The 23,844-nt window shown below is 54.2% G+C and overlaps 2 protein-coding genes across 4 annotated transcripts in view; one reads left to right on the top strand and one right to left on the bottom strand.

Annotated features, from left to right (window-relative positions):
* PIPOX (pipecolic acid and sarcosine oxidase) overlaps positions 1-23,844 on the bottom strand; it is a 107,312-nt gene that overhangs the window by 60,257 nt on the left and 23,211 nt on the right. The gene's annotated exons all lie outside the window — the stretch shown is intronic.
* Positions 1-23,844, top strand: part of SEZ6 (seizure related 6 homolog) — a 51,088-nt gene that overhangs the window by 8,697 nt on the left and 18,547 nt on the right. For all 3 annotated transcript variants that reach the window (XM_024234866.3, XM_024234865.3, XM_054536568.2), the window contains exons 2-3: positions 15,380-16,036; positions 17,542-17,675. In XM_024234866.3, coding sequence (XP_024090634.3) covers positions 15,380-16,036; positions 17,542-17,675 — 791 coding nt within the window. The remainder of the gene's footprint in view (positions 1-15,379; positions 16,037-17,541; positions 17,676-23,844) is intronic.

Here is a 23,844-nt window from a genome sequence, read left to right as displayed (position 1 = left end):
GCCCTATTTTCTGGCTGGTTAGAGGAAAGGTAAGACATGGAGTCAACTTTTGTGGACCAAAGAGCCCCTGGCAAAGGGGGCATCTCCGGGCAAAGGTGTGAAGGTGGGATCAAACAACGCATGCTCGAGAGTGGTCATCCATTTACTTCTCTAGATCCCCTTGGCCCCCTTCCCTCAATCCCCGCACATCTCCTGGCAGAGCCCCAGTCCTGCCCTACTGGGTCCAATCACTTCTCTCCCATGCCTCCCTCTGCCTGCTAGCCAGGCTAGAAAGAGCCTGTTGCTCAGGTAGAGTGATGCTCCTGAGCCAACAACCACTTGTTGGTGCCCTAACTCTGGTCTGTGCTGTAACTCTATCCCTGATGCTGCCTCTGGTGACCCTTGGTCCTTCCCTACCCTGAGCCGCACACACAGGAGACTGAAAGAGACAAGGGAGGAGGGCTTAGCCCTGTCAACTCAAGGTGTCCACACACCCAGCTCTGCAGGGTCCTTGGAGGTCAAAACAAGGTGGAGACAAGAGACAGGCCTGAGAGGCTGGGAGCTGTGCAGCTGGGCCCATCTGGTGTTCCTGAGGTTCTGGGGAGAGGAAGCCCCAGGTGTGCTGGTAGCCATGTCTATGTGCATTTCTGCCTGGCTTGTTCACCTGTCCTTGAGTGTCTGTGTTCACATGTCCCTGCATGTTTGTGCCCTCTGTCCCTGCATCCTAGGACTGTGGACTGGGTGTAAGGTACACCAGGCCCCAGCTCAGGCTGGTCTCTCTCCCTCCCTGCAGCCCACTCCAGTCTCTTCCTCCCCAATCTTGGGCTCCACTGACCCCTCAAGGAGACTCATAGCTGGAGCTGCTGCAGCTATTTTTAGCCTCTCTGCACCCCTCCCCTCCCCCAATCAGGTTTGCTGGGGAAGTGAAGGGCCAGGCCAGCCTCATGGGCTGGAGTGCTGGGCAGGCGGGGCCCCTTCCCCTCAGGCCCACAAGGCCTTGGAGAACAAAAGGTGCCTGGGATAGCCCACAGGTGCAGGGCCCACACCCTGGGGCAGGTGAAGCTCATTCCACCTGCCTGGGGATGGGAGAGGTCCCACAATGACCTCCCTCTGCCCCCACAACCTCGTCAAGTCCCTAAGGGCAGAGCCCAGGCCTCCAGTGACTCCTCCCTAGGCCATTTGGAAATAAGGCTGGAGATAATTAGCTGGGTGTGGTGGCTGGGACTACAGTCCCAGCCACTCGGGAGGCTGAGGCAGGAGAATGGCGTGAACCTGGGAGGCGGAGCTTGCAGTGAGCCGAGATCTCGCCACTGCACTCCAGCCTGGGCAACAGAGACTCCGTCTCCAAAAAAAAAAAGGAATAAGGCTGGAGCTTCTGTGTCTCCCACACAGAGGCTGGGAGAGGCAGAAAGGAGCTCAAAGTGTCAGAATGTGGAGAGGTGGGAGGCACGCCTGGAGGAGGTGGCCCACCCAGGGACCTCCAGTACTGTCCTTGCACTCCCCAGCGGGGCTTCAGGCCCCTACTACAGCTCAACTCTGCCAAAAGGCCACCATTAGAGCTCATTGCCTTCCACACCCTTGAGCCTTCACCCTGGGTCCCACCACCGCCAGCTGCAGCTGCTCTGGAAACTGGCACCAGCTGGGAGAAGGTATGGTAGGGCAGTTCAAGGGTCTGAACTGAGAGACCAAGGAGGGAGTCCTCTGGTCGCAGGCCATCTTTGCTTTCAAAGTCTTTTGTTCCTGCATCTGTCTTCCGTCTGTCTCTTGAGTTCAGCAGGACAAGGGTGCCCCAGGGTCTGCCTCCCAGGCCCAGCTAGACCACCTCCCACAGGTCACATCAGCTCTCAGACCCTGTTTCTCCACCTGTGGGATGGAGAGGATTAATCAGATGGTGTAGATGATGGGGCAGCATGGAGTCTAGCACACAGCAGCTGCCCAGAAACCTTAGCGCTCTCTCCAGGCCCTCTTCTCACACCTCCATCCCTGACTCCTATTCCTCACCTAATGTACCACCCCCCGACATACATGCACACACATAGAGACACACACACAAATATGCTCACACACCTACATACATACACATGTGCACACACACAGACACACAGACACACAAACACATACACACAGCCTAGCCCTGCAGATGCTCAGCAGAGGGAGATGAGGTGACAGGCTCCAACACACACAAAAGAAAAGTGACAAGTCAGTTGGGCGCGGTGGCTCACTCCTGTAATCCAAGCACTTTAGGAGGCCAAGGTGGGTGGACCACGAGGTCAGGAGATCGAGACCATCCCGGCTAACACGGTGAAACCCCATCTCTACTACAAAACACAAAAAATTAGCCGGGCATGGTGGTGGGTGCCTGTAGTCCCAGCCACTCAGGAAGCTGAGGCAGGAGAATGGCGTGAACCCTGGAGGTGGAGCTTGCATGAGTCAAGATCGCGCCACTGCACTCCAGCCTGGGCAACAGAGTGAGACTCTGTCTGAAAAGAAAAGAAAAGAAAAGGAAAGGAAAGAAAAGAAAAGAAAAGTGGCAAGTCAACAGAGCACAGTCCCCCACCATGCCAAGCCCCCTCCTCCTCTACCCCTGCCCACCCAGAGGCTCCATCAGCCCCCAGGGTTGAGCACTGATAATAAAGCATCAATGACTATGTCCCACCCACCCAAAAGACTAAAAAGTCAGTAACCGGGCTGAACGCGGTGGCTCACGCCTATAATCCCAGCACTTTGGGAGGCCGAGGCAGGCGGATCACAAGGTCAGGAGATCAAGACCATCCTGGCTAACACGGTGAAACCCCACCTCTACTAAAAAATACAAAAAATTAGCCAGGTGCAGTGGCGGGTGTCTGTAGTCCCAGCACTTTGGGAGGCTGAGGCGGGCGGATCATGAGGTCAAGAGATCGAGACCATCCTGACTAACACGGTGAAACCCTGTCTCTAATACAAATACAAAAATTAGCCGGGCACTATGGCAGGCACCTGTACTCCCACCTACTCGGGAGGCTGAGGCAAGAGAATCACTTGAACCCGGGCGGCAGAGGTTGCAGTGAGCCAAGATTACGCCACTGTACTCCAGCCTGGGAGACAGAGTGAGACTCCGTCTCAAAAAAGGAAAAAAAAAAAAAAAAGTCAGTAACCAAGTACTATATGAAAAGCCGGCCAGGCCCAGAGAGGCCGGGCAAACCCGAGGTCGCATAGCCTGTCAGAGGCAGAGCTCCCTCCATGCTCGAGGCCTTCTAATAAGATCTCACAAGGCTCCTTAGCTTCCACAGCTAAGAACAGACACGCTAGGGACCTCCAGGGTAGGGAGTGGCCAGAGCTCACCTCAGCATCAGGGTAGCCCAGGGGTCTGGGCTTAGGGCCCCTCCATCTACAGCCAAGCTCTCCAACTTCATCTCCTCCCAGATGCAGCAGACAAAAGTAACCACACGGCAAAGGTCACAAAGTCAGGGAGGTAACTTTTGTCCTGGTGCACAAAACAAGCCTCTTCATCTGACCCAAAGGCCACAGAGGCTTGGGGCTGCCAGGCTGGTGATTCAGCTCAGAAGTGGACACGTGTGCTGGAACAGCCCCAGTGGTGTGGCCTTTTGAACCTCAGGGTAGAGGCTGGGAGGGGGCAGTAGTCCAAAGATGCTGGCCTGGGGCCCAGGAAGGAACCTACTCTCCGGCCCTGGCACCTCATGGCCCTGTCTTGCTGGGCTCCACGGCTAGGAAGGACTGTCTTTGGTGGGTATGTGGAGCGAGGCAGTAGGGCAAAGGATGAAGGGGATGCTATTCCTCCCTAGATCAACCCCTGTCCCCCAACTTCACCACTGCGCTGGGCAGAGCTGACCCTGGTACTGGATCCAGGGAGAATGCAGCTCCTGCCTCCACATCCTTCCTTGTCCCAGCTGACACCTCCAAGATTTTCCATTCAGAGAAATATGGTCTCTGCTGCTGATATGGTGGTGGTAGAAGTGGCTGGCATAGGGACAGGGCTGTGAGCCGAGCACCCAGCTCAGGGCCACGTACTTCTGCCCACTTGCCCCACACCCCCACTTTGGGGCCAGTGGGTAGCTCCTCATTCTCTGCCTCCTAACATAGCAGGTAGGAGAAGGGGCCTGCGGCTAGCAGATGGACAGAAGGAGCTGATGGACAGAAACCCCTCCAGGGAGAGAACGAAGCCCAGTCCCCAGCTCCCGCCCTACCTAGGACTCTGCCCTGGCCACACTCCTGGGAGCTGGCATAAGCAGGGTGAGGTACAGCAGATTGATTATTTATCAGACTGGTGAGGGGGTGATGCCAAGAAGACCATTCCTTCCATCCTACCCCAGGGGCTGGGGTCAATTCCTGCCCCTACCTCAATGTCAGTCCCTCCCTCTCACCTAACCCCCACTCCAGGCCCCCAGCTCTAGTGCCACCTGCCCAGTCTGAGGAACTGTAGGCAGGCAGGGCTGGGGTCCCCAGGGCCAGCAGGCAAACAGGAGAGGGGAACAGAGGGCTGCAGGGGAGGGTGTAGAGCGCAGCAGGTGACGCAGGAGCAGAGGCCTCATTCATCACCTCTCCAGCCCCCAGCTCTGCAGTGGCGAGACCATATTAGACTGTAAATTGGAAAGCAGAGAATGTGGCAGTTAGCTGGAAGCTCCCTCTCCCCTGGGCCCCAGGTCACAGCCTCATGGGAGGGAGGGGACACTGGAGGAGAGAGGACTGGCCCAGCCGCAGCCCCAATTAGTCTCTCCCTCCCCTACCCACCCAGAGCCTGAGACGCTGTCCAGGACAGATGGCCCTGGGGCGGGTCAGGTCAGGGCCCAAGGAGAGGGCAGAGTGAAAAAGGGGCACAACAGCCAGCTTGGAGAGAAATATATCCCTTCTTTTGGGAGATAGGGCCTTTCTGGGCTTGGGGACTGCTTGAAGCCAGGTCCCAGGGTGTGGCATCCTTGGGCAGGGACATATGGTAGTGACTTGTGGCGCAGGCATGTATTTGGACCTGCACATGCACATGCATTTGAACACACACACACACCCCCGGTCTCATGCACACACATACGCCCACACATGCACGCACGTGCACACATGCTCACACGAAGCAGCAGCCAAGGCAGTAGACATTTTCATCCCAGGCTATGGAACAGGCAGACTCAGTTCAAACTCTTTATTTGTCACTTTCCTCTGTGTGAACTAGGAGGATTCACTTTGCCTCTCAGCCTTAGTTTCTTCATAGGCCAAGCATAAACTATTGATTCCAAGCACAAAGGGCTGCCACTCTAGGTGGAAGACAGCTCTTTGTGAAGTGCATGGCTGGCCCATAGCAGGTGCTCAGTAAATGTGAGTGCCTCTCCTGTGCCCGAGGCCAGGCAGCTGCTCTGGGGTAGTAGCCAGGCCAGATACTCTGCCCTCTGTGCTGCTGGCTGGGCAGTGAGGCAGGGGCAAGCCAACAGAGCGCAGCAAACGTTCCCCTGGAACACACATGTGAGGGCAAAGTACGAGGCTAAGTGTTCCTGGCTGTCCTCCACCCATAAAATCCTCCTAAACTGGCTCCGTCTGAGCTTCCAGAATTGCCCATCATACATCCAACCCTCAGAGCACCAGTGCATGGCCAAGGTTGGGAAGCAAACCTCATCGGTGGATGACAAGAATCCTCCCTGAGGAATGAGTGGCTGCTACACCCAGTTCCCCGAGGCCTTTCTGAAAAACTCGAAGAAGTCCAGGGCTCCTTGTCATCTCTCCCTGCCAATCCCAAGCCGCAGTTTTCCCAGACCCAAAAGGAGGGGAGCAGATACCCCATCTTAACTCTTTTCCAGGAGTCCCACCCTGGGCTCTTCCTCACTGAGAGGTGGTGAATACTGTAAGGCTGAGAAGTCAGTTAGGGATATGCACTTTCCATTATGGTAGCCACTGACCACATGTGGCTATTTAAATGTAAACTGGCTGGGCGCTGTGACTCATACCTGTAATCCCAGCACTTTGGGAGGCCGAGGCAGGCCGATAACCTGAGGTCGGGAGTTCGAGACCAGCCTGGCCAACATGGTGAAACCCTGTCTCTACTAAAAATACCAAAAATTAGCCAGGCGCAGTGGCGGGCGCCTGCAATCCCAGCTACTCAGGAGGCTGAGGCAGGAGAATTGCTTGAATCCAGGAGGCGGAGGTTGCAGTGAGCCAAGATTTTGCCACTGCACTCCAGCCTCGGTGACAGAGCAAGATTCCGTCTCAATAAATAAATAAATAGAGGCTGGGAGTGGTGGCTCACGCCTGTAATCCCAGCATTTTGGGAGGCCAAGGCGGGTAGATCACCTGAGGTCAGGAGTTTGAGATCAGCCTGGCCAACACAGTGAAACCTCATCCCTACTAAAATACAAAAATTAGCTGGCCATGGTGGCACATGCCTGTAGTCCCAGCTACTTGGGAGGCTGAGGCAGGAAAATTGCTTGAACCCAGGAGGCAGAGGTTGCAGTGAGATGAGATCATGCCACTGCACTCCAGCCTGAGTGACAGAGTGAGACTGTCTCAAAAAAAAAATTTTTTTTAATAAATAAATAAATGGGAGACCAGAGTTTTATTACTACTCAAATCAGCCTCCCCGAATATTTGGAGGCTAGGGTTTTGGTGTTTTTTTGGTTTTTTACTTTTTTTACTATTATTATTATTATTATTATTATTATTTGGAAGTCGTCCTTACAAGCCTGAAGGAGGCTAGGGTATTTTTATAGCCGGGGGATGGGGAATGGGTGCTGCTGATTGGTTGGGTGCTGCTGATTGGTTGGAAATGAAATCATAGGGGTCTGGAAAATGGTCCTCCTACACTGAGTCCACTTCTGGGTGGGGGCCGCAGTACCCGGGAGTCACGAGTCTTGAGCCAGGTGGAGCCATCTTGTCAACAGAAATGCAAAAGTCTTGCCAGGCACAGTGGCTTACACCTGTAATCCCAGCACTTTGGGAGGCTGAGGTGGACAGATTGCTTGAGTTCAGGAATTCTAGACCAGCCTGGGCAACATGGTGAAACCCCATCTCTACTAAAAATACAAAAAACTGTCCGGGTGTGGTGGCACATGCTTGTAATCCCAGCTACATAGGAGGCTGAGGTGGGAGAATCACCTGAGACTGGGAGGTCAAGACTGCAGCAAGCCAAGACCATGCCACTGCACTCCAGCCTGAGTGACAGAGTAAAGAAAAAAAGAAATGCAAAAGCCTGAAAAGACATCTCAAAAAGCCAATCGTGGGTTCTACAATAGTGATGTTATTTACAGGAGTAATTGGGAAAGTTGCAAATCTTGTGACTTCCAGAATAACGGCTGCTAACTATGCCTACATCTCAGCAGAATTCAGGCCCCTCTCATCCTCCAAACCTGATGGTCTTTTATTTTATTTTATTTATTTTTTTTTTTTTTTGTGGGTGGGGGATGGAGTTTAACTCTTGTCGCCCAGGATGGAATGCAATGGTGCTATCTCAGCTCACTGCAACCTCTGCCTCCCAGATTCAAGTGATTCTCCTGCCTCAGCTTCCTGAGTAGCTGGGATTACAGGTGTGCACCACCACGCCCAGCTAACTTTTGTATTTTTAGTAGAAATGGGGCTTCACCATGTTGTTTCACCAGGCTGGTCTCGAACTGCTGACCTCAGGTGATCCACCCACCTCGGCTTCCCAAAGTGCTGAGATTGCAGGTGTGAGCCACCACACCTGGCCTCTTTCATTAGTTTTTAAAAGGTAGTTTAGTTTTGGGAAGGGCTATTATCATTTAAACTATAAACTAAATTTCTCCCAAAGTTAGCTTGGCCCATACCCAGGAATGACCAAGGGCAGTCTGGAGGTTAAAGGTAAGATGGAGTTGGTTAGATCACATCTATTTCACGGTCATAATTTTCTCACCATTATAATTTTGGCAAAGGTGGTTTCAAGCCCAGTCTGGGCAACATGGCAAGACCCTCATCTCTAAAAATAAGATAAATAAATAAAAATATTTCCATCATCGCAAAGTTCTATTGGACAGGGCTGCTCTAGGCTAGACAACCCAGGTTTGAATCAGACTGCATTAGCATCCAAACTGCTAATGCATTTCCCTGGGTCTCAGTGTCCTCATCTACAAAATGGGATAATAAAAGTTCCCGTCTCATAAAGTTATTATAGGGATTAATTCTGATAAAGCACTTAGAGTGTTGCTGGGCATGTGGTAAATGTATACTCAGTAAACAGCAGCATTCAATATTTTTATTCATAGAGCCCTTCATGGTTCACTAGATCCTGGACTATGAGAACTGGCAGAGACCCATTTTACTGATGAAAATATGGAAACTCAGCTTGTGGAAGTGATTTGTGCTGAGGCACCTGGCTTGTCAGGGGTGGGACGAGGATAGCATGGCCTGACTCCTATCTGGTGCCCACTACCTCCACCCATGCTCCCTCCATGTGACAATGAGACCCCAACTCTGGAGATGCCAAAGCCCACAGTTACCCCTGTCCCCAACCAGGATGGCTAAGGAGGCAGTGGGGTCTCTGTCCCTGGAGGTATGCCCACAGATAATAGACAGCTCCAGATTGCAGGGTTCACTCTTCCCAGTAGTTGGGCTAGATGTCCCAGCCCCAACCTGAGTCCCAACCCTGCCCCAAGTTTGCTGTGTGACTTGGGAAAACCCTCTGGACTTGGTTTCCTCTTGGGTAAGTGAGCGAGGGATGAAATGCTCACAAAGGCTACAAGGGCTCAGGTTCTGGGAACCAGCCGCTGCCCTACTTGGAGCCTGGCCAAGAGGAGGTGCCCCCATTCATATTTGCAATCCCAATTTGACTGGACTGCAGGGGTTGACCAAGAAAGAGAGGGTGGTGGAAGGCTGTGATGGGGATGATCAGTGGCAGGGGAAGAGAGGGTAGTCTGGGGCAATGGGGACCCATCAGCTTGTGCCAGCAGACACTCCCCATCAACTGCCGGTTGTGGCTGTGATGGGGCACTGCCAAGCGCTGGCTGCCCATCTTCTCCCGGCAGGACCCGCTCCTGCCCACCTTGCTGGCCAAGGGCTAGGCACTTTGGGGAGCAGGTTGCCTTCTGAGTGTGCAGAGAGGCAGAATCGGGGCTTGGAAACAGTGTGCCCTGAGCCCAGTCTTCACTATGCCTAGCACCAGGTAGAGAAATGGGAAGAGAGATACCCACTGTTGGATCCTTGCCCAGGGACACAAGCCATTCATGTGTTAGGAGCCCACTAGGAAGTGCCCCCAGGAGGTCAAGAGAAGGGCCAGGCAAGGATGGCTCTCCAGAGGAGGATAGGAACTGACCCGTGAAGGATGGGAAGAGTTTGCAGGGACAAAGGAGTAGAGAAGCCATGGCAAGGAGACAGAATCACATGAGCAAATGGGGCCAAAACGGGGAAGGCACCTGTTCTGACAATGAGAAGGTCCTTTTGAGTGTATCTCTGTGTCCAACCCAACAACTGCCCCTCCAGGACACAACCAGAACACCCTTCCCCATCATTCAAGCTGCAGGGCTCCTGGCACGAGTGCCCTAGGATAGTGGTGTCCAGCTTGGTGGGGAGATAGGAGGCCCCAGGTGCTACAGCCGAAAGCCAGCAAGAGCAGTAGACATCTGAGCTATGGGGCTGTCCAGCTTTGGGTTCCAGTCCGAGGCTCTGCCATCATTAGCTGCGTGACCTTGGACAAGTTACATAACCATTCTGGGCCTCAGTGTCTTCATCTCTTGGGATAATGTCCCAAACCTCCCTGGAGCAAGGAGAGAATGAGAAATTACGTATGAGGGCACTGAGTGCATGGTCAGCACACAGTGGGCACAGAGTAAGTGAATGGCAGCTCTTACCAGCCCCAGTTTCCTGGCTACAGACCACAGGAGACAGAATGTGTCCATTCTGGCTCAGCCACAGCTTCTGGGTGACCTTGGAGGAGCCACATCCCTGCTCAGGGCCTTGGTTTCCTCATCTGTCTCATGGGGGTTATATTGCTTTCCCTGTCAATACAAGCAGATGGATAGCAGCAAACCTGCCTCAGGTGCTGGACACTGTGGGGGTAATTATTTCAGTAGCGCATGGAATTGGAAGCCTCTAGAACTAGGCCTCAGATCCCAGTGGCCCTAGATAGCCCTGCCAGCCTCTAGCTGGGGCCTTACAGTACAGAGGGCAGGGCTCGGCCTGTGGAATTGTCACTGTAACGAGGACTCTGGCTCTGGGGGGCCCAAGCACTCTCAGCTCCCTCAGGTTCTCGGATAATAGGGGACTGCAGGGACCAGGCCCTCACTAATCCCCTATTAAAACTTGAAAGGGGCCAGGGAACCTCCAGAATAAACTCATTAACTTTTATGGGATAATAAATGGATCCCATTAAATTCTCATTGTCCCCGTGCTGGGCCAGCTTAACCTCTGGAACCCAGAGGAGTGGGCCCCCTGCCCGCCCTGTCCCTCAGGCTCCCCCTTGTACCCACACGCTGTCATGCCCTCCCCTAAAGCTGACAGTTGGTGCTGCCATGAGGTGGGGATCAGGCCTGAACTCGTCCCAGAACTTTGGTTCCCGTGCCTGCCCACCTCGGAGGGGCCAGAGGCTTGGGAAATGCCTGGCACCTCTTCAGGGGCTGCCAGAGTGACAGGCAGTGCTGCCTGCCCTTCCAGAGGCTGCAGTGGGTGACAGTATATGTCTGTCCATAGATGAGCCCTCCCCAAATCCAGTATGTCTTCACTCCACAAATGAGCAGACAGAGGCTTGAGTGGGCAGCCCCCGCCCAGGTCACACGGCTAGTGTCACATCGATTTGGGATTGGAACCCAAGGCTTTCTGGCTGACTGGTACAGAAAGATCTGCAGAAACAGCAGCGCTGAAGGGGCAGGCCAGCTGGCCCTGAGATGGCACCACTGCCCGGTTCGGCGGTTCCCCCAGGTTGGGGCACTGCGTAATGACTCCAGCTCCATGGCACACCACCACTGTGAACCTGGGCAACCTCCTGGGCCTCACGGAGCCTTGGTTTCCCCATCTATAAGACAGAGGCCATAACACCTACTTAGCTGGACGCTAGAAAAGGCCCCAGTCCTTAAGGCTTCCCCTAAACACAGGCTGGGCCCCGCCCCCCATCCCGATCCAGATCTGGTGGGGCTGGGGCGCAGGGGGCCTCCGCTCCACCCTCACCCAGCTGGGCCCTGGGAAGTGGGGCGGGGTAAGCGCTCCTCCCAGGGAGTCCCAGGCTGGGGTTGGGAGGAAGGGGCCTCCAATCCCAAGAGGGGCCGTAGCGGGGCGGTGCGGGCAGGGAGGCGGGAGCGGGAGAGAATCCACCGGGGAGGCATCCTGAATGGCTCATTAGTGCCGATGAAAGCCTTTTTTCATTTCGTCTAAATACTTTAAACAGGGCTCCCTCCGATGTCTATTTGCATAGCTTAAGAGCTAATGCGGGGGGAGGGCCCAGGCGGCGGCGGGGCCATGCCAGGGCTGGGGGCGGCAGGCGCTGGGAAGTTCCTGGGCCGTCTCCACCAGGGATGGCCCGCGGGGAGGGGAGGGGTGTTTCCCGGACCCAGCCCACTTGGAGAATGCAGCCCCCGGCCCTGCGGGAGGGGATGACTGAGCAACTGCGGAGTGAATCCTGTGTTCTGGCACCAGGTGGGCCTGGCAAGTGGAGATCACGGGGGACGATCTTGCTGCGGCCCACCGCTGTGTCCCCCACGGACATGCAGGGCCTTGAAGGTGACTGCCCTTTGCATGGTGCAGTATTATCCTTGTTTTATGGATGAGGTCTTTGACATCCTCAGGGTCACACATGCTGCCACCCAACATGGAACATGGGTAGTCCCCCAGAGAAGAGAGAGCCCTACCTGCCAAGGGCCAGCCCCTTCCTACCCTAGAAGCCTGCCTCAGTGTTCCCCTGACAGGGGCTGCCTAACCTCTGACTGTGGCCTTCTCCCTCAGCTCAGAACTCTGCTATTCAGAGCATGCAGATTTCCACAAAACCCTTCCAAAGTGCCCATTTTATAGCTGAGGAGGCGAAGGCTCTGAGAGGCAACTTGCCAGGTTCACATGACTTTTAAGTGGCAGAACTGACACTTGAACCCAGGTCTGTGTGGCTCTGTGCCCTGGCCCTGCATAGCAGTGTTGTTGGGTCTCCGGTTTGGGTTTGAGGCTCAAATGTGCTTCAGGCACACGGTGGGGGCTTCCCTGGGTCCCAGCCAGAAGGCTTCCTGAGGGCCTGCTCAACCAGGGCCCAACCCAAGTCCCAATGCCAGGAGCTCTGGCCCCAGACTTCTAAATGGCATGAGATCTTCGACGAGTCCGAGCCTCTCCCTGGACTTAGTTTCAACTGGCTGGAGTGTTCTCTGCTGTGTAGCTCCAGTCTGCCCCTTCCATGAGGCAGGTGGGTATGTGGAAAGACCTAGGGCTTTGAAGCCAAATCATCATAGGTTTAAATCCCAGCTGCGTCACTGCGAGACTTCAGGCGAGTCCTTGCCTCAGCTCTCTAGGCTTCAGGTCTTTGTAAAATGGAAATAAAATTCCCATCTCCCAGAGGCACAGCATCCATTAAATGATACAAGGTCTGGGAAGGGCCTGACACAGTAGTGCCTGATGAGACTGGGCATCGGAGCCCCTGCCACCTTCTTCTGCTGTCCCCTATATCATACTCTCCCTTTGTCAGTCCCTGCACCCCTGAATTCAGTCAGCCCAGGCAGAGAGAAGCCCCTATCCACTGGCCACAATCCTGGGAAACTAGGGGGCAGGTCTCAGGGCCTCAGGCCTCCAACAGAGTCAACCAGGGGGTCTGGAGATGCCCTCTCCCCAGAAATGGCTTGTCTCCCGGAGGTTATCTTACCCTCTCTGACAGTGGGTGACACCCGCTGGGACCAAGTGGCAGCTGATTTTGGAATCAATTTGCCCGTTTGATGTGCTATCTCAATCCCAGATAGCACAATCAGTGCAATCGACAGTGACGGGAGGTGCCCATTAGTGCTGCTCCATTGCTCAGCACCCACCTGGCAGCCAGCAGGAAGAGCTATGCCTGCCTTGGTCACTTCCTGAATTAGAGGATCTCTGTGCACTCCCTCTCCCAGGAAAGAGTCACACAGGTACCTACTCTGAGAGCCAAGGGCCACATCTCTTGTTGGGTACTCTGGAAACGGGCTGCATAAACAATGCCCAGATCCAGGGGGCTCCAATCTATATGATTAGAAAAGCCCCCCTTCCTTGCACCATGCTAGAATCAGTCTCAGCTTACCTGGCATAGCCTGTGTGACATCTGGGGGGTGGGCAAAAAGAGGAGCCCTGTTCTGGCATGTCACAGGCACTGCCTGGACCTTCCGTAACTGATTCAGATGAAAGACAGGGACCATCTGCTCTGGGGGGTATGGGCCTGGCTGGACATCTAGATTGGACGGTGTTGTCAGTGGCTGGCACACAATGCCAAGACACAGATGGGCTGCTTTAGTGGGCATCTCAGGAGATAGCGGTTGGTCCTGGTTTCTCAGGGCTGCGGGGTGCCCAAGCTCCTCTGACCCAGAAGAATGGAGAGTCCTCCAACCTGTACCCACCTCCCCCATCCAATTTCCTCCCTCCTCCCATTTGTCTGACACATCAGAGCTGCTATGGTCTCCTGAACAGAACGTAGGCCATCTGCTGCTTCCTCATGGCTGCCAATCCATGGAGTGGGTGTGAGCCTCTGGAATGACAGCCCCACCACCAGACGTGCGGAGGAAGCGACCTTCTCCTTGCAAACTCTGTGATCTCACCCTGGCTGTGTTTCCCTTCAAGTCCTCGTGCAGCCATTTTGAGAGCTGTAAGGATCAGAAATATCCTCCCAGGCTTCTCAGAGCTGGCAAAATTCTGTATGAGCTGAATCTGGAGCCAGCATTCATTGACCTTTTCTTGGCAGTTAAGGATCTGGGGAGCCGAATGGGCCACAAGCAGAATATGCATCATCTCTCCAGCTATGTGGTTGAATAAGTCAACATAATCAATAGTAGAGCAATCTGTACCTCGGACCAGAGACAGCAAATCAGTTTCATCCCCCAGAGCCAATCTCATTGATTGGTAGTGGCTGCCTGGATAACACTGTGAGAGGGAAGTTGCTAAGGCCCATGTGGCCTTAGCAAGAAATAACCAAAATTGATTAGCAATGCCTACCATGGATTAGGGGGTGGGTGGGTAGCATGCTAGATTTCCATTCTACACCTGTTTTTGACCCTGCCCTAAATGGAACCTGATTAGTGTCACCAGAAAGATTAAGGGAACTCAGGGGGACATATCAAATAGAGAAGGGATGTAATATTATCTCAGTCAATCCTAAAAAGGAAACCCAATTTTACAGATGAGAAAACTGAGCTTCAGAGAGTTTGGGTTATTTGCCTGAGGGCACACAGCCCTAGAGTAGTGGATCTGGGATTTGAAGTTATGTCTGCCTAGCTCCAGAACTTGGCTCTTCCCACTCTACTCATATTACTGCTCTAGAAGGACCATAAAAACAGAAAAGAGTACAAAAGAAATGATTTTCTGAGAACTGAGAGAAACTACTGGGCCCCTAACAAAGAAGTCATGCACCCATGGCCGGGTGCGGTGGCTCATGCTATAATCCCTAGGAGGCTGAGGTGGGAGGATTGCTTGAGCCCAGGAGTTTGAGACCAGACAACATAGTGAGATCTCCGTCTCTACAAAAATTCTAAAAATTAGCCAGGCATGGTGGCATGCACCTGTAGTCCCAGCTACTAGAAGTGGGGGTGTGGGGAGTGTGGCTGAGGTGGGAGGATCTCTTGAACCTGGGAGGTTGAGGCTGCAGTGGAGCCATGATCGCACCACTGCACTGCAGCCCGGGCTACACAGCAAGACCCTGTCTCAAAACCAACAAACAAAAAAAGAAGTCATGCAACCATGAGGAAATCTAAAATAAAATCCCAAATATGTGACGCATTTCCTGAGGCTAATGACTAGCAGGTTCACCGAGAAGAGGAAATGAACTTGAATGCCCTATCATCTCAGGCAGGAAAGACACTGTGGTGGGACACACTTACGCTCGCTTAAGGTTTTCATCTCAATTCAACTGGTCGCGTGACTTTGAGCAAGTCAATTCCTTTCTCTGGCCTATTTCCTCACTAGTAAAATAAGGCCTCTGCTCTTCATTAGGGATGACAAATATTTGTCATGTCAGTCTGAGGTGTCAGGTGTGACCTCGTGGAGTGCTGTGTTGAGGAGGATTCTGAGGCCGAACCTGAGAACAGTAGGAAATAGTGCATGGATGGGCTAGAAATGTCTGCCTCTGGTGCTGGAGGAGAAAGAATATCTCATGTACCACCCTTGAAGTATGTAATAGCACCTCACTTCCAGTTCACAAATTCTGTAGTTCCGTGATTCTCAGCAGTGAGCACACTCCTCAGGGCTCTGTCAAAAGACAGTGGGTCCCCCCACTACTCGAGTTGGGCGTGATGCTGCTCTCTGGAGCAGGGGGAGAACCTCTGACCATCCCTTATTATTTCAGGACTCTCTTTAGAGGCCCCAACCGCGGGGAAAGGACAAGCCCCAGGCATCGAGGAGACAGATGGCGAGCTGACAGCAGCCCCAACACCTGAGCAGCCAGAACGAGGCGTCCACTTTGTCACAACAGCCCCCACCTTGAAGCTGCTCAACCACCACCCACTGCTTGAGGAATTCCTACAAGAGGGGCTGGAGAAGGGAGATGAGGAGCTGAGGCCAGCACTGCCCTTCCAGCCCGACCCACCTACACCCTTCACCCCAAGTCCCCTTCCCCGCCTGGCCAACCAGGACAGCCGCCCTGTCTTTACCAGCCCCACTCCAGCCATGGCTGCGGTACCCACTCAGCCCCAGTCCAAGGAGGGACCCTGGAGTCTGGAGTCAGAGTCCCCTATGCTTCGAATCACAGCTCCCCTACCTCCAGGGCCCAGCATGGCAGTGCCCACCCTAGGCCCAGGGGAGACAGCCAGCACTACACCCCCCAGCAGAGCCTGGACACCAACCCAAGAGGGTCTTGGAGACATGGGAAGGCCATGGGTTCCAGAGGTTGTGTCCCAGGGTGCAGGGATCAGGATCCAGGGGACCATCACCTCCTCCACAGCTTCAGGAGATGATGAGGAGACCACCACTACCACCACCACCATCACCACAGTCCAGACACCAGGTCAGCTACCTGCTGGCTTGCAGATGTGGAAATGGGGATGAGGGAGGCTGCGGGGCCCCTAAAAGCCTGTCTCTGACACTGTGCCAGCCTGCCCTGCCCTTTGGCACCAAGGGCCAGCCTGCAGGAGGCGTGTGGATTGGACCCAGATAGACCTGAGCTCAAATCCTGATTCTTCAGCCAGGTACAGTGGCTCATGCCTGTAATCCCAGCACTTTGGGAGGCTGAGGCCAGTGGATCATCTGAGGTCAGGAGTTCAAGACCCTCCTGGCCAACATGGCGAAACGCCATCTCTACTAAAAATACAAAAATGAGCCAGGCATGGTGGTGGGCACCTGTAATCCCAGCTACTCGGGAGGCTGAGGCAGGAGAATCACTCAACCTGGGAGGCAGAGGTTGCAGTGAGCCGAGATTGCACCATTGCACTCCAGCCTGGGCAACAGAGCGAGACTCTGTCTCAAAAAAGAAAAATCTTGATTCTTCCAACTATAACATGACCCTTGGAATTCTATTTAACATCTCATCTCTGAGCCTCATCTGTAAAATGGCAATAAGAAAACAAACCTCTGGCCGAGGCAGGTGGATCACCTGAGGTCAGGAGTTCAAGACTAGTCTGGCCAACATGGTGAAACCCTGTCTCTACTAAAAATACAAAAAATTGGCCGGGCGCGGTGGCTCATGCCTGTAATCCCAGCACTTTGGGAGGCTGAGGCGGGTGGATCACGAGGTCGGGAGATCGAGACCATCCTGGCTAACACAGTTAAACCCTTTCTCTACTAAAAAATACAAAAAATTAGCCGGGCGTAGTGGGGGGCGCCTGTAGTCCCAGCTACTCAGGAGGCTGAGGCAGGAGACTGGCGTGAACCCGGGAGGCAGAGCTTGCAGTGAGCTGAGATCACGTCACTGCATGCCAGCCTGGGCGACAGAGCGAGACTCTGTCTCAAAAAAAAAAAATTAGCCAGGCATGGTGGTGTACACCTGTAATCCTAGCTACTCGGGAAGCTGAGCAGGAGAACAGCTTGAACCCAGGAGGCAGAGGTTGCAGTGAGCTGAGATCACGCCATTGCACTCCAGCCTGGGCAACAAGAGTGAAACTCCGTCTCAAAAAAAAAAAAAGAAAAGAAAAAAGAAAACAAACCTCATTGAGCTACAGCGAAAACTGAGATAAGATTGCACATGTTAGGGGGCCGGGCGCAGTGGCTCATGCCTGTAATCCCAGCACTTTGGGAGGCTGAGGCAGGCGGATCACGAGGTCAGGAGATAGAGACCATCCTGGCCAACATGGTGAAACCCCGTCTCTACTAAAAATACAAAAAAAAAAAAAAAAAAAAAAGATCGCACATGGTAGGTGCCTAATGAAAGGTGGTCCCCTTCCTTCAACAGAAGACTAGACATCACAAGAGGTGGTCTTCACCACACACACACACACACACACACACACAGTTCAGCCTTAGTTGGACCACTTCACCAGAGCTGGCACTAGCTTTGTGTCTCCTCCTGCCTCCCAGGCCCTTGTAGCTGGAATTTCTCAGGCCCAGAGGGCTCTCTGGACTCCCCTACAGACCTCAGCTCCCCCACTGGTGTTGGCCTGGACTGCTTCTTCTACATCTCTGTCTACCCTGGCTATGGCGTGGAAATCAAGGTGAGTGATCTGGATCTGGCAAGGGCAAAGTTGGGGCGGGTGTATTCTCTTTCTTCAGAGAGGCACATGCTATGAGAGGATGTGGGGATGATTAGGGGCATCAATTGTGGGGCGTCGCCTAAGGCCAGGGCTGGGAGATGGGCCTAAAACATGGTTGGATTCTGTCCTGTGTGCTTGGCAATGGCCTAGGCCAAGAGGGGCTGTGGGAGGGGGCTCTAGCCTTGGATGGGCAGGGGATTGGGTGAGTATAAACCCTACATCTGAATCTATGGCCTAAGCAGAGAACACAGGGCTGCCTCGTTGGGCCTGAAGGAGTCATGGAGCTTCATTCATTCATTCATTCATTCAGCAAATCCTCTCTGAGCAGTTCCTCTGGGTCAGGTTCTGTGCTGGCTTCTGGGATGCAGAGGTGGGGGAAGACAGACCTGACCACACCATCAGAGAGGTGATCAGCTGATAGGAAAGTCAAATCTACAGCCCAGCCTCCTGTCCCCAGCCTCCCTGGGTTATCTCATCCCTCCGTTAGGATTAAGACTTTCTCTTAATCCCAAGGTCTGAGGCTACAGGTCCTCACAGATGTCCCATAGGCTCCTCAACCTCCACAAACCCAAATCTTCCTTTTGTTCCCCCAAAGCCACTCCTGTCCAGGTCAGAAACCTGGAGCAGAACCACCACAGTGCAATATGGATGGTGTCCCTTGATGTGCAACATGGGGTCACCTTAGCCCTTCCCTGTCCCTCTTCCCCCAGTCCCATCAATTCATCCCCAAATTCTGTCACCATGATACTCCCCTGTAAATCTCTCTGCTTCTCTCCCTCCATCCCCACAACCACACATGGTTTAGACCCTACCTTCCCTCCCCTGATGATGCAGTAGCTGCCTCACTGGTCACTCCGTCCACACTTGCTCCCTACTCTACCCATCTCCACCTCCACTGCAGTCATTTTTCTCAAATCAATCCTGCCCCCTACACCTCTCTAAGGGCTCCTGAATCAAGGTCAGTCTCTCTGGGTCCACCCCTAGACACTTCGTCCCTTGTTCTTTACCCCCACTTTGCACTAAAAAGCTTGCAGCTAACTGAATGGGCCAAACCTTCTTTCCCAAGTCCCAACTGCACATGCTGGTCCCTCTGCCTGGAAGAGTCATCCCATGATGCCTTCCCTTAGGACTCGGCCCTGGCATCACCCTCTCTGGGAATTCCCTCAGATTCCCAAAGCCTGGGGCATCCCCCATCTTAGCTCTTAGCAGTCTGCCTTCCATCCAACTGTTTACAGCTGTCCACCTCCCCAGCTAGACTGTGAGCTCCTTAAGGGGTGCCTTGTAGTGCAGAGCCCAGAATGGGTACTTCATGCTCTGACTGAATGATAGGACAAAGGAATGGAGGAAGGAAGGGATGTGGTGACATTTGACTTGAATCTTGGAGACTGGCCAGGGGTGGGCAAGAGAGGCATTCAGCCCGGTTGAGGGAATCTGGCAGGGTGCTGAGAAGTGTGTCCTGCTCCCTGCTCCCTGCCTTCTGTTCTGCTTCCCGCCCATTCCAATTCCTGCATGTCCCTGGATTGGGGCCTGGAGCCGTCTAGACCTATCCTGGGGAAGTGCCTCCACCCCTCCCCTCTAGGGATGTCAGGTCCAGGTCTCTGAATCAGACCCTGTCAGGGGGACCCTCTCCTACCCCTGTTGGGCCCCTCCCCTTCTTCCTACAACTGTTTCCTCCTACTCTGCCAAGCCCTGTGCCCCTCACTCTGGGCTGACTGGGAGGGTAATTAGGAACAGCCACCCCACCTCAAGCCATTAGCACTCAGCACTGCTTAATTAAGGTAATTAATGTAAAATCATCACCTAATGAGAGGTGGCACCGGCTGTGGCTCACTGGGTGGAAGGCACCAGCTGCAGGTGTGAGAAAGGGGGTGGGAGGGGGCAGGTGCCAGGCTGAGTGCCCCCCTGCAGGCCTGGGAGGCTCTGTCTGCCCCCCAAGCCTACCACCCCTACTGAAGCCCGCTGGACAAGGCTGAGCCCAGCCCTGGTACCCTCCACAATGGAGCAAGATGCTGGCTCTGCCTGCCCCCTCTCTGGCCCAGGCACAAGCCCCATGCTGGATGCCCACCCCCTCACATAAGCCCCGTGTCTGTTGTCTGGTGCTGCCACATTTTTTTTCTCTTATCAGAATGCAAAAGCTGTTACCAGGCAACCTTGAGACGAAGACCTGCCACAGCCCTGGATTGCTGTCAGGAAATGTGGCAGATGCTGGCCCCACCCTCCACCTCGGTACCATGGGGGCAGGGTCCTTGGGGACACTGTCGGCCCAGATGGCCTGAGATAGTCTGAAGTCATGGAGGGGAGGCGGGCACAGGGTGGCCAGAGCGGGGTCAGCACCCAATTTGGGGAAGGAGCAAGAGAAAGAATCAGCCAGAACTAAGCAGGATTTAAGGTTCTTCTTCCAGGGCCAGTTCTGGCAATCTCCACTCCCACCCAGGCCACTTGGGACCTGAAGAATTTCTGACACTACCCAACAATAACCACTGGAGAGTTGGAAAAACTGAGGCCCAGGCAAGAAAAGGGATTTGCCAAAAGTCGGTCAGTTAATTACTAACTAATTAGTTTTGTTGAGTGGATTTGTTCCACAAGCATACATTGAAAATTTGCTATGTGCCATGCTCTGCGCTGGGCACTGGGGACACAGACCTTCATGATTAGTAGGGAAGACAGAAATCATAAACAATGGCCACGGAATGCCCAGTGCTGGCAGGGATGGGGATGGGAAGCACAGGACGGGCACACTCCACCAGCCTGGGGGTCAGGGAAGGCTTCCTGGAGGTGATGACACCTGGCCTGAGACATATAGGATGAGAAGCCAGCAGCCAAGTCTGGCCTGGGCAGCAGCAGGTGCGGCAGACCTGGCCCTTGAAGGCTGTCCTGGCTGTTTTGGAAAGGTGGCTTTGTTGTGTAGGGGCAGAGGGTAAGGGTAAGGGTAAGGGCTTCCGGATCACACTCCTGCCGGAGGCTCAGCCCAAGAGCAGCGTCCTTCTGCCCAGGCTGACAGTTGTGTTGGGCCATGCTGGACACTGGGGGCGGGATGGGTGGGCAGCTGGAAGGCCTACAGAGTTCCCCATGGCTCCTCAGGCTTGGGGAGAAGGGACGGCCTATGGCTTCCCTCCATCATGGAGAATTCTCTACCTGCCCCTCTATGAATTCACTGGGATCACTCAGGGCAGATAGGTGGGACAAAGTCTGGGCAAGAAGAGTGACGGGAGCCATGGGGGAGAGGACGGTCTTAGGGACCCACAAAGCAAAGCAGCCGGACACCATGCTGGGACCCTAGCATGAGACCACAGCCCTTGCCTAAAGTCCGGGGCTTTGAGCAAGACCCTCTCAATTCCCTTTTTTTTGGAGGACCAGCCTCAGGGGTACCAGAATCCTAAAAGCCCTACTCTCCATGGCTTGGACCACAGCCTCTCATAACCTGCTTCATCTCCTGCCTCCCACCTCCTCTGATGGTGCTGCAGTTATTGATGCCCTCTGAGGCTGAAGGTCTGAGCCATCCACAGGGAGGAGGCCAGGTCAGGCCCTCTGTGATCCAAGGAGGCTTGCCTGGTTCATCTGGGGATCAGGCATTGGGCTAGGCTCTTTCTTGAGAGGTCCAGAGAAGCCGCTTCAGGATGGATGGGAATGAGCTTCATGGCCCATGTGGGTCCCAGCCCCTCCCCAGGCAGTCAGTCTCCCCCTGAGGGCTCCAGGCCTTTCTGGGCCTGGTGCCTGCCTCTCTCTGCACTTGGCATTCCAAGAGCCTTCCCACTGTCAGCCTCCATCTTGGCTTGGCTGCTCTCTGTACCATCTGGAGCCTGGGCACAGCTGCCCACAGTCTCTGCCCTCGTGCCCCAGGTGGCTCTGTTGGCACACAGCTCGCCTATGCCAGGCCAGCTGACAGTTTGACAGCCAGAATACCCTGCCCTTCTAAGCCGTGTCAGGACCAGGCCTGATGTGGGCATGGGGTAGGGGGTCAGTTGGGTGGAATTTCTGGACAACTTTATATTTCCTGGCTCTAGGCAGGCTTATCCAAGAGGGATGACAGGGTGCAGGCAGGTCTAGCCCCATGGATTTTGGCCACTCTCCTCATCCCTAAAACAGATCTTACACCATAAGGTTTTCTGGATAAGTGCCAATTCAGAAGGGCACAGAGGCTGTCTTGTAAGACTGAGGTTTCAGTGTTGGCTCTGCAGCCCACCTCTCCGTGACTGAGCTAAACCCCTGGCCTCTGTGCCTCAGTTTACCTCTCTATAAAGGGAGATTGAACCAGATGATGCACCAGGCTCCTCCTAGCCGGTCCCTTTGAGTGTGGCTCCTTCTCTGGGGTCAGCAAGCTCCCTCATAGGCCTGACTGAGCAGGGGCACCTCAGGTTCTTGGCTCTGCTGCTTGCTTCCTGGCAGCTGCAGAGCCTGGGCCAGGCAGAGGGTGGCTCCAAGGTACAATGCCTCCCAGGCAGAACCCTGGCAGACCTGAGGGTAAAGTAAGTTCATAGCCAGCTATCATTTCTGCTGCAAATGCCAAGGTTTTACCAGGGTGTGGCCCACATCTCCCCATTAAATGGAAAGATGACTGCTAGCGCTGTGCCCCTCTGTGCTAAAACCCTTACTGGCAGGATCTAACCAAATCCTTACAAACCCATGAAGTAGGTAAACTATCCCCATTTCCCAGGCAAAACTGGGGCTCGGAGAGGTCATATGACTTGCCTAAGGCCCCTCAACTGATCAGTGACGGAGCCGGGATTCAATCCAAGACTCAAAAGCCCCTGTTCTTCCCTTGGCCCAGGAGATAGGCCTGTCCGTGGCACAAGGCAAATCCAAAGTGGGAGACTCAGGCGGAGACCGGTACCTGTCAGGATCTGCCCCAGATGCCCTTTCCGAATAAGCCCTGCCTGATTCTGGAGGACATCCACTTGGAATTCTCCCAGTTCTGGGGAGGGCCTGGGGTTGCCAGGCACACAAGACGGGGCACTGGACCAGGAATCATGAGTCCTGGCCTCGAGTCCTGGCTTTGTCTTGGATTCACTGTGTGACCAAAGAGGATCTCTCAACTTCCCTGATTACAAGATTCCCTTATCTTTATCAAGTGCAGGAAAACAGCCTGCCCTGCCTCCCTTATTGAGGCTTTATGAGAGCTGAAGAGATAATGGATGTGAAAACTGTGAAGGTTCTTATGGGAAAGTTGTGATTATCCTATGGTTGCTGTGAGGGAGCACAGGTGTGTGAGGGCATGCACGTGCCAGGACACATTTGAGGAGGCTGTGTGCGTGTAAGTGGGCCTGTGTGCGTGTAAGTGGGCCTGTGTCTGAGTATACATAGGTGATGGTGACCAAGAGAGCCTAGGAGACCTGTAGCCAGCATCTGGGGGTGGGGATCGCACACAAGAGTCATCTTTGAGCTCATCTGCCTAGGCCGGGTTGTACTGGTGCAAATGAGTACAAAAACTGTAGTGCCATCTCACCTGTGGGTTACGCCATTAGGACACGTGCTGGAGGCCTGACTGACAGCTTCTATGGGGACAGACAGGCCAGATGAGGCTGCTGAGTTAGAGGTTGGCAGAAGACAACCTGAATCCTTCCCACCTCCCATCCTGGAAAGGGCCAGCCTCTCAAAGTGGCTATATTTCTTCCTTGAGCTGACCCCATGGTCTGCTGGAAGCAGGGCAGTGTTAGACAGCCCAGGGTCCTGGAGGAATTGTCCTCAGCTCCCTCTGCTTCTGTCTTCCCCCTGCCTGGGCCCCAGGTCCCCTCCTGTCACTGGCTATGGGTATGGAAGACAGCCCTCAAGAATAGAGCTGACATTTCAATCTGTCTCCCAGGCTCTACAGATGCCTGCAAATTGCATCAAGACTTCATCACCCCTCCTGTCTGACACCCAGCCCTGTCTGGCCTCTGTCAGCCTGGCCCTCAAACAAGTGACAAATTACATTCCAGCCACTGCAGCAGACCCGCAAGAGGGTGCTTGAAACCCAGGGGACCAGAGCTGCACAGACAGCCTCTGGTTGAGAACAGGGAGCCTTCCGGATAGGAGCCACTTCATTCCACACTCTCATCCCAACCCTCACCACTAGACTGTGCTGGGAGCCAGGCCAGCTTGAAAGGGCCATGCCTCCCCTGGACCAGAGGGGGCCAGAGTTCTCAGTCTCAGT

Source organism: Pongo abelii, chromosome 19, assembly GCF_028885655.2.
Source record: "Pongo abelii isolate AG06213 chromosome 19, NHGRI_mPonAbe1-v2.0_pri, whole genome shotgun sequence".
In the NCBI taxonomy this organism is placed as follows: domain Eukaryota; kingdom Metazoa; phylum Chordata; class Mammalia; order Primates; family Hominidae; genus Pongo; species Pongo abelii.
This window is presented reverse-complemented; position numbering and strand designations above follow the sequence as displayed.